The sequence below is a fragment of the Liolophura sinensis genome, chromosome 4 (assembly GCF_032854445.1).
Source record: "Liolophura sinensis isolate JHLJ2023 chromosome 4, CUHK_Ljap_v2, whole genome shotgun sequence".
Taxonomy (NCBI): domain Eukaryota; kingdom Metazoa; phylum Mollusca; class Polyplacophora; order Chitonida; family Chitonidae; genus Liolophura; species Liolophura sinensis.
Genome location: NC_088298.1, coordinates 2,766,948 through 2,783,961, shown reverse-complemented (window position 1 = coordinate 2,783,961; position 17,014 = coordinate 2,766,948). Strand labels below are relative to the sequence as shown.

At 38.6% G+C, this 17,014-nt stretch overlaps 2 protein-coding genes across 2 annotated transcripts in view; one reads left to right on the top strand and one right to left on the bottom strand.

The window, feature by feature from the left end:
- LOC135464689 (uncharacterized) overlaps positions 1-6,578 on the top strand; it is a 60,978-nt gene extending 54,400 nt beyond the window's left edge. Inside the window, exons 28-31 of the mRNA XM_064742189.1 lie at positions 121-194; positions 638-817; positions 1,371-1,563; positions 5,239-6,578. Of these exons, the coding sequence (XP_064598259.1) occupies positions 121-194; positions 638-817; positions 1,371-1,563; positions 5,239-5,322 (531 nt within the window). The 3' untranslated portion in view covers positions 5,323-6,578. The remainder of the gene's footprint in view (positions 1-120; positions 195-637; positions 818-1,370; positions 1,564-5,238) is intronic.
- Positions 6,579-10,688: 4,110 nt separating this feature from the next.
- LOC135464841 (m-AAA protease-interacting protein 1, mitochondrial-like) lies at positions 10,689-16,819 on the bottom strand. Its single transcript, XM_064742410.1, has 5 exons — positions 16,262-16,819; positions 15,688-15,759; positions 14,799-14,928; positions 12,839-12,971; positions 10,689-12,008 (listed from the first exon to the last, which is right to left on the bottom strand). Exons 1-5 carry the CDS (start codon positions 16,817-16,819, stop codon positions 11,915-11,917), a joined length of 987 nt encoding a protein of 328 aa, XP_064598480.1. The 3' UTR covers positions 10,689-11,914.
- Between the last annotated feature and the right edge of the window lie 195 nt (positions 16,820-17,014).

Here is a 17,014-nt window from a genome sequence, read left to right as displayed (position 1 = left end):
GATGCATAGAAATTGTATTTCCTGAGTTTTGCATGCTGTTAAATCCAGTGATAGGTTTGCAGTCACTTTTTTCTATTTTTTTTTTTTGTATTTATTAGCATTGTTTTTTTTTTGTTGCAGGAGTTGAAACTTAAAACAGGAAAACATATGATCGATTCATTGCCTGGAAACCTTGGTATTAATACTATAAGAGAGTAAGTGAGGGCTTTCAATCGTGCCTGAAAGTAAACGGTTGACATTTTTAAAAATTCTCCCATGGAGAAGGTATAGTATTTGTTATCAGCTTGTTCACGTTCATGTCTAAAAATATAGATCTGGCAGAGTTCGTACTTAAAGGGATACAGAATCGATTCTGATTGGCTGGTGTGGGAGTCCAGGCTATGCCTGGCCTATACTGAATTTAGGGTGCGGTACATTTATTCAAGCATGACCAAGGCTGCAAGATTTAACCCAGGGAAGCCTATCTCCACTGTCAGCCAATCAGCTTTGATTCTGTATTCCTTTAAAAAGTTTTGTTATCTGTTGTTTTATAAAAAAAAAAAAAGAAACCTGCCATTGTCATCATATAATATTGTTGAAACATTTTTGATTCAAATGAATGGATCGAATTGCATATGTTTGTCATTGTTTTTCTCAGGTCTGAAGGCAGTAGTAAGTATGGTATTCTCAGGTTAGATTGGACGACAGACGTTCCAGTGCCCCTACAGGGTAAGGGCGGTGATTCCGTGGGCAAGGGACACCTCCCCCAGACGTCAGAAGCCTCTCATGTTACATGTGTGAGACGGTTACCTCCCATTGGGAACCGACTCATTGGCCGGTAAGATTGTACATCTACCTGACAGTGACACGTGTGTGGGAATAAGATGTGTACACAAAGAGTGTACACATATACTGATCAGTGTATATGACACTGTGTTGTCTGGAAAAACATGGCTGAATTTTTGTCTTTTTAAATGGTGTTTTATGCCATACTCATGACTTTCACTTATATCATGTTTAGCTGGTGGCCAGCATTATGGTTGAGGAGGGGGGATAACCTCTGACCTGAGGTTTGCTGCAGACTATCCCATGTACAAACGGAGAGGAAGTCTGCATGAGCTGGACTTGTGTCATTGTTCTGCACTAGCACGCCCAGCACTCTGTCCAGAGCACCACCCTCCCCCCCCCCCCCCCCCCCAGCCTTAAATAGTGCAACTAAATAAAAAAAAGAAGTAATAATAATCAAAGTTTTAGTTTGGCTTTAGATATTTGCTTACAGGTATGTGTTTAGAAGCACCATCACTATGCTAATTTTCCTGTTCAATTTGCTCAGTAAAAATGTTTTATGTATCATACAAGTTTTGAACTACATTATTTCTCTGTTAATACAGCCTTGAGGGAAGGAGTGTATTCCCCCAGCCTATCTGCTGTGAAGAGACTCAGGTGTACCGATGGGAGTCACCTCTACCCCCTCCCCCCAGATTCAGAGACACCTGTCTCCAGCCAGTGCCCACTGTCAAGAGCCATGGATCCTGCTGCAAGTACTACTGTCTGGCAAGGCAGGGCATGCACCATTACACCTCAGTAAGTTACTACTGCTAGCACCTATACAACTCCATTATGTCTCAGTGAGTTATAACTGCTAGAAATAACAGTCCCATTATGCCTCATTAAGTGATGACTGCTAGCACTTACAGCCCCATTATGCCTCAGTAAGTTATGACTGCCAGCACTTATAGCCCCATTATGCCTCAGTGATTTATAACTGCTAGCACTTACAGAACCCATTATGCGTGAGTAAGTTATAACTGCCAGCACTTACAGCCCCATTATGCCTCAATAAGTTGTAACTGCTAGCACTTACAGCCCCATTATGCCTCAGTGAGTTATAACTGCTAGCACTTACAGAACCCATTATGCCTCAGTGAGTTATAACTGCCAGCACTTACAGCCCCATTATGCTTCAGTGAGTTATAACTGCCAGCACTTACAGCCCCATTATGCCTCAATAAGTTGTAACTGCTAGCACTTACAGCCCCATTATGCCTCAGTGAGTTATAACTGCCAGCACTTACAGCCCCATTATGCCTCAATAAGTTGTAACTGCTAGCACTTACAGCCCCATTATGCCTCAGTGAGTTATAACTGCTAGCACTTACAGAACCCATTATGCCTCAGTGAGTTATAACTGCCAGCACTTACAGCCCCATTATGCCTCAATAAGTTGTAACTGCCAGCACTTACAGCCCCATTATGCCTCAGTGAGTTATAACTGCTAGCACTTACAGCCCCATTATGCCTCAGTGAGTTACAACTGCCAGCACTTACAGCCCCATTATGCCTCAATAAGTTGTAACTGCTAGCACTTACAGCCCCATTATGCCTCAGTGAGTTATAACTGCTAGCACTTACAGAACCCATTATGCCTCATTAAGTTATAACTGCCAGCACTTACAGCCCCATTATGCCTCAATAAGTTGTAACTGCTAGCACTTACAGCCCCATTATGCCTCAATAAGTTGTAACTGCTAGCACTTACAGCCCCATTATGTCTCAGTGAGTTATAACTGCCAGTACTTACAGCCCCATGATACCTCAATAAATTGTACCTGCTAGCACTTACAGCCCCATTATGCCTCAATAAGTTGTAACTGCTAGCGCCTACAGCCCCATTATGCCTCAGTGAGTTATCACTGCTAGCACTTACAGAACCCATTATGCCTCAGTAAGTTATAACTGCCAGCACTTACAGCCCCATTATGCCTCAATAAGTTGTAACTGCTAGCACCTACAGTCCCATTATGCTTCAGATGACATAACTCTTACAGTACCTACAGCCCCGTCACACCTCATTATTTAAGTTATGGTTGCTAGTGCCTATAGTCATGTATGTAGCCTCATTATTTCTTAGTAAATTTGACTACCAATGCCCATAGTGCCATAATAGGTCAGTAATTAAGTTATGGCTTACAGTGCTTGTAACACAATTAAATTTCAGTTCTGGCTTTTTGTGCCTTGATATGTTAATTATGTCTACTAGTATCAGCTTCGTGCAGATGTAATGAGGTGGTTTGTCAGGATGGTACCTGGAAAAGGGTAGTATAGTTATGTCTTCAGGCTGTCACCTGTCTGAATCAGAAGAGGTAGATACCTTGCTCGACGCCCAGCATAAGAGAAATATTTAGGCCAAGTATTGGTTGGCCTGGTGTTAGTGTAAGGTGACAGGGTGCCAGGGGCATCATGTCTGGTGTCTTTGCCATGGCATTCCAATAAGACAGCACAATAAATATCTCGGCATTGGGTCCATTAATTGGACGCAGACTGCTACGAGGAGGCACAGTTGTCATATGATGGCCATAATGTAGAACTCCAGTCGGGGTAATAAACATCCATTCCACTTACTTGCATGTTAGTGTTATTTGCGTAGAACTGTCAATGATTTCAGTACTATTTAACTGTTGCATTTTTCTCCTCCCCCTTGGATGTGTGCAGATCTCCAGGTATTTGCGTAATATCTCTCTGGTCAACTCTCTCTGTACTGATATAAACTTGAATTCTCTGAAAACGATATCTCCAGGTATATAGCCTTCATCATCAGTTTGTTGTTCACAACCCTTGCTGTTACACATGAGTTTCGCACCAGTATAAGTCAAATGTAGTGTAGTCAAATGTGATTCCATATTGACATGTGGACAAGACTGACACTCCACCTTCTATCAGCAGATTAAGTTCAGTGTAACTGTATACACTTCAGCTTGTTTACATATTAAAATGTCTGGTCTGTGCACTGCTTTCACCAAAAACCTTCTGTTAAAGTTCACTTCAATACAACCATCTGTTATGTAGGGGAGTTCGACTGCAATTTTTGGCCACAGTTAAGCTTGTTTCACTTTGTATACTGGGGCCAGTTCCTCAAAGCCGGTTTTGACTTAAGTCAAAATTTGAAATGCGATCTTAAAGCTCATTTTTCATCTTGAGAAATTAAAATTTTGTCCATCTCATCAATATTATCTTAAGACGTGTCCAAAATTTCAAACTCAGCCACCAAAAACTAAGCATTGTGAAGACGTTTTAAGTATTGATTTACCTGTATGTCTGAAATGGCCTTTTGGAATCGGCTCCAAGTACATGTACATGTAAAAGTCTTAGTACAGCTTTTCCCCAGACAATCTTCACATTCACTCAGATACAACTAGAAAAGTGTTTCATTGCAACAGCTGTATTCAGTCAGACTTAACCGAAATGACCTGTAGTTTCGCCCACAAAAGTTCAAGAGTCAAAATACCATTTTTGGTGCTGAAGCCTACAATTTTCATCTCGTGTTCCAAACAAACCTCAGAACATTTTTCTAAGATCAGAAATCTCCCAAAATCAGGAAAAATAGGCAAGTTAGTCATGGACGAAATTTATGGTTCATTAGGGCACTTGTAGCATGGGTTCTAATTGATGTATTCAGTCATCAGCGTGAGAAATGGGGGTGGGATGGCTGAATTGTGCGAGTCGAGATGGTTGTGAGGTATCAGACATTAAAGAACACTGGTTTCATTATCAGCCTGGTAACCTTCACACACTATCCTGACCTCTGTTGGATTAGTGAATAAGTCTTGAGTAAGGTGTTCAACGCAAATCAAATAAAAATGTTTTTCATCATACTGCTTGCTCTGGCTTTTCACCTTGCTGCTGGTTTTGATCTGTTAGGAAATTGATGTTAATGTTTCCTGATTGTGTTAACATGTGAAGGGTAAAGTCGCACATGGCTGTCCGGTTAATATTCTATAAGTAGATTTGAACAACGTGTACGTTATAACAACTACTTCCTCAGTGTGAGATGTAGCTCTTGACACAATAAAAGTTCTTTATGCTGAATGCTTTGCTGATGGATTTTTGTTTGTTGATGTTTTTAAAAAAATAAACATACATGGTATACACTGTACATTTTCAATAGAACATTAAAAACAAGAGATGTATATATGATCTTCAAATATCTGATATCTTTATGCCATTTTATACGTTGTGTCTTTACAGCTTGAAAATTTCTATTCTTATGCAAGAAAAATTGATTTCTTAAGCTTTAAGTAAGCTGTTACAAGGATTTGTCTGTAGATTTGATTGGTCAGGAAGAAACCACCTGTATTATCTGGTAAGTTGACACAAGATTCTATAAAGCCACATATTAATCATGAAGTAAGCATACACCTGAATTTGTCCTTCAGTTTTGACTTTTTCAACATTTTAGTGTTTACCTTCATTTTTTTCCAGGCAGAGTTGCTTCCCCTCCGCTTAGAAAGTCACGAAAAGGCACTAAAGAGGACGCTAAGGTTTTACTGTAAACCAAGCAGATGACCTCCACGGCGGCCATTTTCCATTCTAACAAAGTTACTTTTACTGAATACCCAAGAACGACCTCTGTCAAGGTCATATTTCGCTATTACAGACAGCAAATGACCTCAGCCAAGGTCAGATTAGTGCAGTACAACTGAGTATCACACTATGAAGAGGTGATAAACTGTAACTATGAGAGCTACGTGTTTACAAAAGTGTTATCTACCCTTATGTAGACTCAGCTGTAACAATAAACTTTTACAACCAGCGCTGTCTGTGTTGATTTAATACAGCAAGGATTTTTCAAGGTTGGAATCAGGGTTGAACTAAGTGTGATCATCAAAGGAAATTTTTGATTGTTTAACTGTAACGGGCAATACATTTCTGGGGGGCAGATCTGTTCTGAATTTGGTTACCCTAAATGCTCAACAAAAGTTTAAGTAAGTTTATTTTGTAACTAAAACAAATACATATTCCATAGCATTTTGAAGATAAAAATGCGTTGGTCAAGTAGAGAGACTGTTTTTGACTTCATTGAAGGTGTAAAATGACCGAAACAAATCTCATTACAACCCTCTGATAGAGCAAAGCTTTGGATTATAAAGGTGGTTGAATTTGTTGAGGTTTTAGGGTAATTTAAATATCATTGCTCTTTATGCACATCCTGTATAGGCACATGGCTCCATTAGTATTGAAATGAAGTATAAATGTCTCATGTATGTTTCACGGTTGTAAAGTTGTTTATTTTTTTAAATATTATTTTTGGAAGAAAACTGTTGTCACTACCATGTACGCACTGTTCTAGTATTAATATTCATCCATTCCCATCTGTTGTTTTTAGCCTTGTTTTTCAAGGCACACTTTGTCTTTGTACTAGCTCGGCATATGTCATGTCTCATACTGCAGCAATTATTGTTAACCAGCAAAAGTTTTTGAACACCAACCGCTTACGTTGTCCGACGTGCAATAAACATTTGACAAATGATGGCACTTTCTACGAAATGTATGTGTTAATTTGGTGTTTTGTTGTAAATCAGAGGTGCTTAGTTGGTTTGCTTTATAGTTGTGATATTTTGTATAAGGCACAACTTACTTTTTATATCAATTGATCAAATGTTTGGTCATCAGTCTGACAAAGTTTATAATCTGGAAAATGATTCCAGCAATTGGAAAGACATAATTAAGCTTTGTAATGAAGGCAGAAAATTTGATTCAGTACCATGTGGGATACTGGCTGTTCAAGCAGTGTAAAGACCATCTGAGACCACCAATTATTAACAAATGATGAATGATTAGAGTTTATTTAATGTGACTGTGCTGAAGGTTTTAGGCAAAACATCTAATTTCGCTAATCAAATCCAATTTTCTGCATTTTTCAGGAGTAAATTAAATTATTGCCTTTCATTGAGTATCAGACAAGTTCTTAGTTACAGTGTTAAAACGATTCTGAAGTTTGAAGAAGTTATGGTGCCACCAGCTGTAGGAATTTCACGAACTATATTTCTGGTTTTGAACCGTAAGATGTGTATAGAGGAGGCTGATGTTTTGTGACATAATTGTTTGGGTTATTCTAAAGTGTTGGCAATTTTGGATTTTGGTCAAAAATCTCTGCTATAGCATCTTCAAAATCAATAGAACTTCGTATCTAACAGAGCATGTACCCTAATTCATCAACCCTTTTCACGTGTGAAAAAGCAGCTTTCAGTGCAAATTATGAACACTTATAATTTTTGAAACAAAACGACATTGATTGGATCGTCCAAGTTAAGGGCTTCACAAAAAGGTCCACACAGAATAATGCCCTCAGAATAGGCTTGAATAATCACCTTGAAAACATGTGAAAAGTTTAAAGAATTCCACTAAATCCTCAGTCACCTTACATCATGTACATGTGGTTGGCAAGAGGAGTGGGGTGTGGTTAAAACCCTTATCTGTCAGTTGCTATGACACACAAGGCTTAATTTGGGCAGGGTATTTGTGGATATCGGGTCAGTGTCTTTGGGCCCTTCTTGCACACAAACGGTTAATGGCATGTCGCACTGTGCACAGTCTCGCATGTGTTGCGGTGTGCATATTTCAACGTCATACGTGCCTATACAAGTAAAGATGTTGGGTCAGTAACTTGCCAAATGTTCATGTTTTTTTTTTTTTTTTTTTTTTTTTTTACCCTGGCACTTTGGTCTCCTCTACCTATAAATCTGACTGCCCATTGTAGAAGTGAAATACTTGAGCAGCAGTCAACCCAACAATACACAGATGTCATCATTAAACAGAAGGTCATGCCAGCTTCCTCTTTGAGTCATGGGTATCCCTGGGGCTCTGCCCAGTTTCCTTCCACCATAAAGCTGGCCATCATCGTATAAGGGAAATATTCTTGAGTATGGCATAAAACTTCAAATAAATGAATAAATAAATCGAAGGTAGCATCTAACTCGGGCTGGTCAAACGAAAATATATTGCCAATCAAGAATATCCTAGCTACTACAACTACTAATGAATCAACACACAGGACATGCATAAAGCAGATGTAATATCATTTCTTAAAACTTGTATTGGATTTTACAGTTTCACAAGGTGGCGTACAACATTTTTTCTATCGTACATGTGTGATTTTCGTCACATCATAATTTCTTAAACTTGTATTGGATTTTTCACACCTGTGTCGCAATTATGAAACGTCTTAAAACTTACGACAAAAATTCAAAAACAGGAAGTTTAAATGTTTTGCTCTGGATAGTTTAAAATTTGTACATTGATTCTCTACTGCAGAACAATGCACTAACCATAATTTGAGCTCTCTCCTGTTCTGAGTTTGGCTTTTCGTGCAAGGACTTGGAATTTATGACTGAAATGGTATGATATTAAATTGCTTGATAAATACGGGCACAGGTGTACATTTCTGGACGATATGGCCCACAAAGCAGGGCACAGGTGTACATTTCTGGACGATATGACCCACAAAGCAGGGCAAAGGTGTACATTACTGGACAATATGACCCACAAAGCAGGGCACAGGTGTACACTTCTGGACGATATGACCCACAAAGCAGGGCACAAGTGTACATTTCTGGACGATTTGACCCATAAAGCAGAGCACAGGTGTGCATTTATGGACGATATGACCCACAAAGCAGGGCGCAGGTGTATATTTCTGGATGACATGACACACAAAGCAGGGATACAGTTCATATGTATAAATGCAAAATTCCCCTTCAGAGCACCTATCAACAATCTATCTGTTAAACAGGCAAATCTCACTGTAGAGCCTGATGTCGCCTTACATGAATTTCATGCCACTCGAGATTTCATCGCTGCAAGACAAACAGCTCCATGCGACCACGTTAAAGCATTGTGACTGTCAGCAGGAACACACAGTTCAGTTTGATCTCCAAAATGAAAATTAACACATGCATAAATTGCACTGAAGGCTTCTCTTTCAGATGCGAAAATGTTGTAGAATTAGGGTAGTTTTGAAGACCAGTGCTCTGGACATCTCATCCCTGGGCGGTTTACTTGCCATCAATATGTCATCTCAGTGAAGCAGCACTAGATTAAAGAGCTTTGGAAATTCCTCCTGCAACAAGAAGGCATATTACATGCACTCTAAGGATTCCTTCGTCGTCATATGACTGAAAAATTGTTAAGTACGAGGAGTGGACGTGCTAAGTGGAAACAGTTATCACTGTTTCAGACTGTGGGAGGGTTTTATTGCATTCATCACTCCTTGGTGACCAAAAGTACCTGTGAACCAGACAAATCTCAAAACTCTATAATGTGTTCAAAAATGCTAGGTGTTATCTCCCTTTGATATTGGAACAAAGAGTTAGCCATCTTGGACCCAGTTCCACAAAGATGTTGTACAAGTATGATAATCACAAACATAGGACAATGGTACGGTAACAGAGACGTGCACAATATCGTACGACAAATTCGTTATGATAACAAATGTCATACGTCACTGTGTAAAACTCGGCCCTAGCTCATACATCTTGCAGTGAGGCAGTCAACGTCACATGAACTGCTACATTTTGAGAAACAAGAACGCAAAAAAAAAGACGGTAAGGTAAGCCTCCAGCCCATCCGAAAACAGAAATATTATGTACATTGTGTTATAAATCATAGAAATTTATAATTATTACTATTTTGAAATTTTACCACCGCTTCATTACACAATCGGCCCGCAGAAAAACCTGCAGTCAAGGTTTTGAGGGATTCCGGCATTTCCCCTCCGACATAAACACTGAGTTGGCATACATCACAGTTTGATTTCAGACTGACCACAGAAGTTCCATATACATGTATATAACACTGTGTAATGTATGGCCTACAACAAGCATCCATAGACAGCACAAGAAGCAGCCATTAAAACAGAGTAATGTCCCCTTCACAGCCAGGTGGACAAAAACTGAATTGCCTCACAGGCAAAGAAAAATACTGATATGAAGTATAAATCAGGTGTATACCATTAAACACAGTGCTGGAAGGTAATCTGATTTATTGTTTTTAAGAGAAGCTTTTCAACATAAAAATACATTTCAAACACTGGATTTTATGATGGCATTTTTTGATCGGTGAAATCACGTCCAGTTTTTGACATTTTACACACACAGATTTTTTGTGAAACTAACTACTGGATTGGAAAAAACATGAATTTTTTTCACCATTCCTAGTCAGTCTGTCCTATCACATCAAACGAATCCCTTTTTCAGTGTTCTTAAACAGGATATTAGCCAGAAATATTAAAGAGGATCTCCATATATCTCTTTTTGAGGCCATTTTGCTGTAGCACTGTGTCCAAATTTCATTTTTCCTATCTCTCCCTTGTAAGAAGTGCTGGAAACAGTGTGTCCAAGCAGAACCAGTTTTCTATTTCACCCGTTAACTGGGACGTGTGGATGAGTAACTAACTAGCTGACTAGCCTATGTTCTGAAAGCATTTCCTCAGTTGGAATTAGGTAAACCTACCCAAAATTTGCCACACCTGTACATGTACAGTTTACACACTGGCCTAGAATACTAAATGTAAACAAATTGTTAAAATCAAAATAAACAATAAACATAAGTTGACTGGCCACACTCTGGTATTTCACATCTAGATGCAGCTACATGAAGTCTGCTTGTGTTCTTGTCAGTAACCATACTGGAAGCTATATATATATACATATATATATCTAATATAAACCAACAGATGTATGGTGTCACACATGGTAGCTGTATTTGAGGTAGTTTTCCAAGTAAATTTTTTTATTAACCTGTATTGCCTTACTCAGGATAATTTTTACTATATCATGATGTGGGCCATTAATGCATTTTTCAGGCAGAAAAACAAAATATATATATATATATATATATATATTTGATGGAAAATACATTTTATTTGATGGATTTGATTGGTGTTTTATGCTGTACGCAAGAATATGAGGGCGGCCAGCATTGTGGTGGGAGGAACCCGAGGGGCAGAGCCCGAGGGAAACCCACAATAATCCCCAGGTTGCTGGCAGACCTTCCCACGTATGGTCGGAGAGGAAGCCAGCATGAGCTGGACTTGAACTCTCAGCGACCACATTGGTGAGAGGCTCCTGTGTCATTATGCTGCACTAGCGTGCTAACCAACTGAGCCGTCTACAATTACACATCTTCCTGTTTGTATTATACAGAACTCGTCTTGAATGCTGAATACACGAACATGTCAAATGTGGCAATTATTATTATGTAAAAGTAATATTATTGGTAAATCGAGAAAAAACATATTGCTCAGGAAAGTACCAATTATGCAATGTTTATATATTATTTTACGTGAAATTTAATGTGAGAGAGGGGTCATGAGCAACTAACAATTAATTAACAGTGGCCTCATCAAAATAATATTCTTGTCTTACTGCTTCTTTTCAGTTTCATCATTTCACAGGTAAATTTCATCAGCCAGGAAATTCATCTAACTCCAAGAGAAAGCCTTTGTCCTAATGCTTCCTTCAGTTTCATCATTTCACAGGTTAACATCATCACATTAATAGTTATTTGTTTGAACACCAAGGAGAACATTCTGGTCCTACAGCTTATTTTCAGCTTCATCACTTTAATGGGTTGACATCATCAGATATGTATTTCATCAACACCAAGGAGAAAGTTGTTGTCCTGCTGCCTATTTTCAGCTTCATCACTTCAAAGGTAAACTTCATCAGGGACAGACATTCCATCAACTCCAAGGAAAAATATTCTTGTCTTACTGCATGTTTTCAGCTTCATCACTTCACAGAGATACTTCATCAGCCAGGCAATGTTCTTGTAGTACTGCTTTTTATTTCAACTTCATCATTTCACAGGTACAACTTCATCAGCCAGGAAATTCATCTCACACAAGGAGAAAGTTCTTGTCCTGATACCGAACATCTTTCAAATTTATCACTTCACAGGTACAACTTCATCATCTGCGAAATTCATTAAACACTGCATCACTTCACTTCTTCAGAGGTATAAAATGTCATCAATGTGTCCACTCCTAGGACTACATGAAGGATTACAACTGAATATATTTCACTTTCAAAGTTGCACAGGTAAATTTCATTAATTCAGCACTATGACAGTTATCTTTCCACTCGATAGAGTCAGAATTTCACCACTTCACCGGCACGTTAATAGGCGAGAAATGATTAAGCTTGTTTATTGTCCAATCACTTTCAACTCCTTTTGTGAATTCACGTATAAATCTGCAAAACAAAAAATGAGAGTAGAATGCTGAGAAATTTTCCTCATATCTGATTATAGACCTTTTACAATACACGGAATATGACACGGTTCATAGCTATTTTAATAAATGGGTAAGTTTCATTTTATGAGGTACAAGTTAATCTGAAATGCTTCCTGAAAACGTAAAAAAAAAGCAAAAAATCAAGACAAACACAGATGAGAATCAAATCAATAAAGTACTTCTAGATTACCTTTCTAAATCATAATGTAAATTCTGTAAATCATATGAAAACATTTTTTCTTCAGCCAGATGTTACATTATGCACATGTATTTTGTTATTTTTTCTATGTTTTGAGGCCTGTAGTTAAACAAAACATCGAACATAATTAAATCTTGTTTGCTATATGTAAATGAGTTTGTGAAACATTATTACGCTGTAAGCTTTTAACTTTGGACCTGTTGCGACTAACAACTAAAACTGCAACAAGGGCCCTGGGGCTGATTCCACACAACCATTTCTGACTTGTCAAAATTGTCATATACAAATTGTAGAAAAACTGATTCTTCAGCTATAGGAATCAAAATTTTGTCCATCTCATTAATATTAACTGACAAATGTCTCCAAATCTCACCTTTCAGTAACAAATCCTAAGCATTATGCAACGATTTTGAATTTTTGACTAAAGTCAGAAATGGATTTGTGGAATTGGCCCCTGTTTTCTCAAACTTCTTTCATATATTTTTTTTCTCTTTCTCTTTAAGCAAACATACACAAAACTCCCACACTCTCTACAAAAATTTTACAGATCCTTGGTATTTTAGAAATGTGCATCATGTCCCTCTTAATACCTGTAATTACAGACATACACCTCCTTCTGATTCTCCATGACATGTTCATAATACTGCGGTCCACTCTTCTGACTGACTTCCTCAAACCCCGGGAAGCCCTGGAACACCACTGTGATTTCCACAAATCTCTGGTCTGAAAAACACACAGAAAAAATGTTTTTAATTTATTCAGGAATTTGAATCTTAAGTTCTTTTAGCAGATTAATTAGATTGTTAAATTAACCTCAATCATGGTAAATGCATAAATAGTAACATATTACACGCCCCCTAGCACCATGGCTTAAGTAGAATTAGGAAGAAAAAAACATAGTTATGTTAATGGCAATTTATTAGACGTCACTGGTCTAGAATTACTCAAAATTCTGTGTTGTTGTCACATTTAATATACAATCACATTAAGAGAACACAAAGCTAGAAAGCACTGCAAAACAACAATTTCTTTCCAAACTGATCAAGCATCCCTTGATAAATAAAGATATTATTATCATTACAAAAACATCCCTGACTGAGTGAAAGAGTGGCCAAATGGCTTTTGCTAGAAATCTAGTATTCGTATGAATCCTGCTCATCCCTGTTCGGTAGCCATTTTAATTTGGCCGGTTGTCTCGTGTGGTGTTTTCCCATGGATGCCGACTTGTTTTCTTCCGTAATCCTGAATGACATCAGGCTGCTAGCATTATGCTACGTGGAAACGGAGCAGAGCCAGTGGCAAACCCACGACCATCAGCAGGTTGCTGACAGACCATCCCACGTACGGATTGTTGTTTTATAATCCCACATGCAAGAATTTTTCACTTACACAGCCAGATTTTTGGGTGGAGAAAACTGGAGGTGAGTTACTGGAGAACTCTTGCATGTGTGACATACAGTGCACATGATTTTGGTGAAAGGCAAATTGTCCCCAGAGAACTTCACGTAAAACCACACCAAACAGATATGCACAACTGACCACTTCTTGCCACCAAGAACCCCTGAATATACTTAATGAAAACAGGAGAGTCTAGAAAATTCCTTGTTCGTGAACAGGATAGAACTCGCGTCTTGTTTGACCTAGAGAACGAAAGGCAAGCATCTTGATCACTGAGCCAGGACCCACTTCATCAGGCATTTAAATTCAACAACTGCAGAACATCCACCACCAAGTAAGTCAGAAATGCAGAGTTCAAGTCCGACCATACTCTAAGATCATGATGTCAGCGTTTGGCGTGAGCGGATAAGCCAAGTACTGAATGGCCTGGTGTCAGTATACTGTGGCTGGCCAGAGTGTTATGTTTAGTGTCTTCAGCATGGCATTTCAGTGAGGCAGCACCACAAAGCTCTGAGTCCACCACTCTCCTGCTTAACTCTCCTGCTCAACCTGATCATTGTTGTGAAATGATCCAAATGATGATGGATATGCTGATGAGAAGTCCAAAGCATACAAAATCTAAAACACTGCATCAGCATTGTCCAGTCACATTGTACAGCATGACCGTCCTGTACTTTGAGTGATATTGGACCCTAAAGAGCCACATTATTTTCATATTGCAGGATGGCAATTAAGGGAGATAACTTTATATGCTACAGCACTTGGGCACATCAGTATGTATCATTTTCTTGCCGCATTTCTGGAAACACTGACGAGGTTGAAATGTTGACTGTGAAATAAGTTAGGCTAAGTACTACTGCGAAGATCAATAGTGACTAAGGGATATTTTCACGCCGGGGACAGACTGCATTACCCTGCATTAGGGAGATCGAAAAAACGTCCTCCACTCCTGCCAGCTAAATTTTTAAGTGTATCTTTGGTCGTTTTTTGTATGGGAGGTGAAAGTCCTTGACCTGGGGTGTCTCTTCCAATGTGGATTTCCTACACAACATAGGACTCACACAATACCACTACATAATGTACAAAATACTTCACAATAACCTAATATTATTCAACTAAATGCCACGATGTACACTGTATGCATGTACTTACTTGTGTCATCATCGAAAATCATTCCAATTTCATACACAAATTTGAAAAATATGTCCGAGGCTTTGACAGAAAGCTTTCTTTTCTCTTCAAGGTTTAAATCTGCAAAGTTGTTTTGTATTTCCTGGATAGCCTGAAAATAGAAAGAAATCAAAATATAAATGTCTTCACACTAAACAATTGACAGTTTTTCCTCTTAGCACCAATCAGAAGACTAAAAATAATATTAACAGCCATGCATTTCACTCTCACTCCTGCTCTTCTTATTAAATACATCTGGTTGTTCTCTGGACAACTTTTAGTTGCTAATCAATCTTTCTCTGAACTCATTTTCCAGCTCTGTGTATGTGGAAATAAATTCTCCACACAGTTCCAGCCATTAGCCTGCCCTTGATGTGTTTGTGGAATGACAGTGGACTGAATGTGGAATGTTACAGCTGACTGGTCACCATATCGACACCTCACTACAGTAAATGGACACCTTCAATAAATGATAAAGGCTATTTTAACAGAGGATAAATTCTAAAAGCCAGGGGCCAGTTTCACAAAGCAAACTTAATGTTACATGCACATATCTTCCATGGCAACCAGCATAGTAGGTCTTACCATGGTAGTTATGTGACCGTCGCGCTACATGCGCTTTGTGAAATGGATCCCTGCCAAGGTGAGATAGGAGCATTGGCTTGCTATGGAGAACCTTTAGCCCGATTGATACCGTGCATGTAGGTTCCATTTTCTAGCAGTCATGTTGAATACATCTCCATCATTCGCATCTATACAAATGACACTAGTTATACCATCAATGGCACATAAGAGACTATTTCTGTTTGAAATAAACACTACACGGGATGATCTTTTGTTTCTTTTCACAGCATTGTATAGATTTACTCACTTCGTATGTCACTAATCCTTCCAGGTCATCAAAATTACCCCTGGATATACAGCTTGATACAAATTCCAGTGCCTACAAAAAAAAAGACAATGATGAAGACAGTCAACAAATTTCAGAACAGAAATAAAAAAAGTTAAACACCATACTCAAGAATAGTTTGCTTAATTCATCAGTTTTATGGATGGAGGGAAAAGGAGGGTCCAAAGTAAAGAACCAATCCTTGGCAAGTAACTGATGAACATTTCCTCATGTGATGCACAGATGTACCATTGGAAGACAATTTGAAAATACCCTGCCCAGAAAAAAAAAAAAAAAAAAAAAAAAAAAAAAAAAATGGGGCTGAACCTTGCCGTGTCACCTAAGACTCATTGCGTATTTAACCATGAGAGGTGGATAATAAAAAGATACCATTTTTACATATCATACACAGTATAATGACCTGGGGCCCATTCTATGAAGCAGTCGCAAACTTAGCCTGGCGCAAATTCCATGACAACATATGGTGAACAGATACATTACCATGGTAACATGCTTTGTAGAATGGGCCCCTGGATTCCAGCTTTGACACACTCACCTGAGACGCTCCAATAAGAAAACCAGGGAGAGAAAATGTCCTGTCAAAATAACTCTTAATCAACAATGAAAAGAACTGGTTTCTCAACGATTTCAGAGGACTAGGCCAAATGATTTCTTGGAAGTCCATTAGCTTCATTTGACGCCGCCCAGCCGGTTTCGGTGCTTCGTCCTGGTCGTCTCTATCACTTGAGAAATTTCTTGTTTGACAACCGTAAAACGACAAAAAATTCACAGAGCTCATTGTCATTGTTGGCCCGCTGCAGCACCAGGCACTGATAGCACGTGAAGACATACCCAACCCTGGCGAATTCAACTGCCCTGACATTCTTGACCTTATAACATTATGTTGTTGTTGTTGTGATGACCCGCTAACAGATATGAGATGTTGTTTGACGGATGTGCCATATTTTCGTCCATTTCTTATGCATGGCGTTAGAGTCCATATGTATCTTGAGCTAGAGTGAGGTGTTTTCAGACCGGAAAGCTGTGGTGCCACCCTGACACCTAAACATAGCTTTGATTTTACCGTTGTCATTTTCCGAATGGACGCTGCCATGATTGTAGTTTGGCTGCATTAAAACTCGAAATCGAAATCAGAAACTTAAAAAGAAAAGGGCAAATAATGCGAATAAAATATTAGTAAGCGCTTTAGGGCTCTATAAATAAACAACATAGATTGCTAATTTCAATTCCCACAATTCAATATTATGATCACATTATAATCTAACAACAATTGAATTAATATTTTTTA

What these genes read in the sequence shown, in the direction of transcription:
- LOC135464841 (XM_064742410.1), bottom strand. Translation starts at nt 16,819, where the DNA reads ATGGCAGCGTCCATTCGGAAAATGACAACGGTAAAATCAAAGCTATGT. An exon ending in TTCTTATTGGAGCGTCTCAG is followed by an intron (nt 15,760 to 16,261) that starts GTGAGTGTGTCA and finishes TTTTTTTTGTAG; the next exon opens with GCACTGGAATTTGTATCAAG. An exon ending in GTGTATGTCTGTAATTACAG is followed by an intron (nt 12,009 to 12,838) that starts GTATTAAGAGGG and finishes TTTGTTTTGCAG; the next exon opens with ATTTATACGTGAATTCACAA.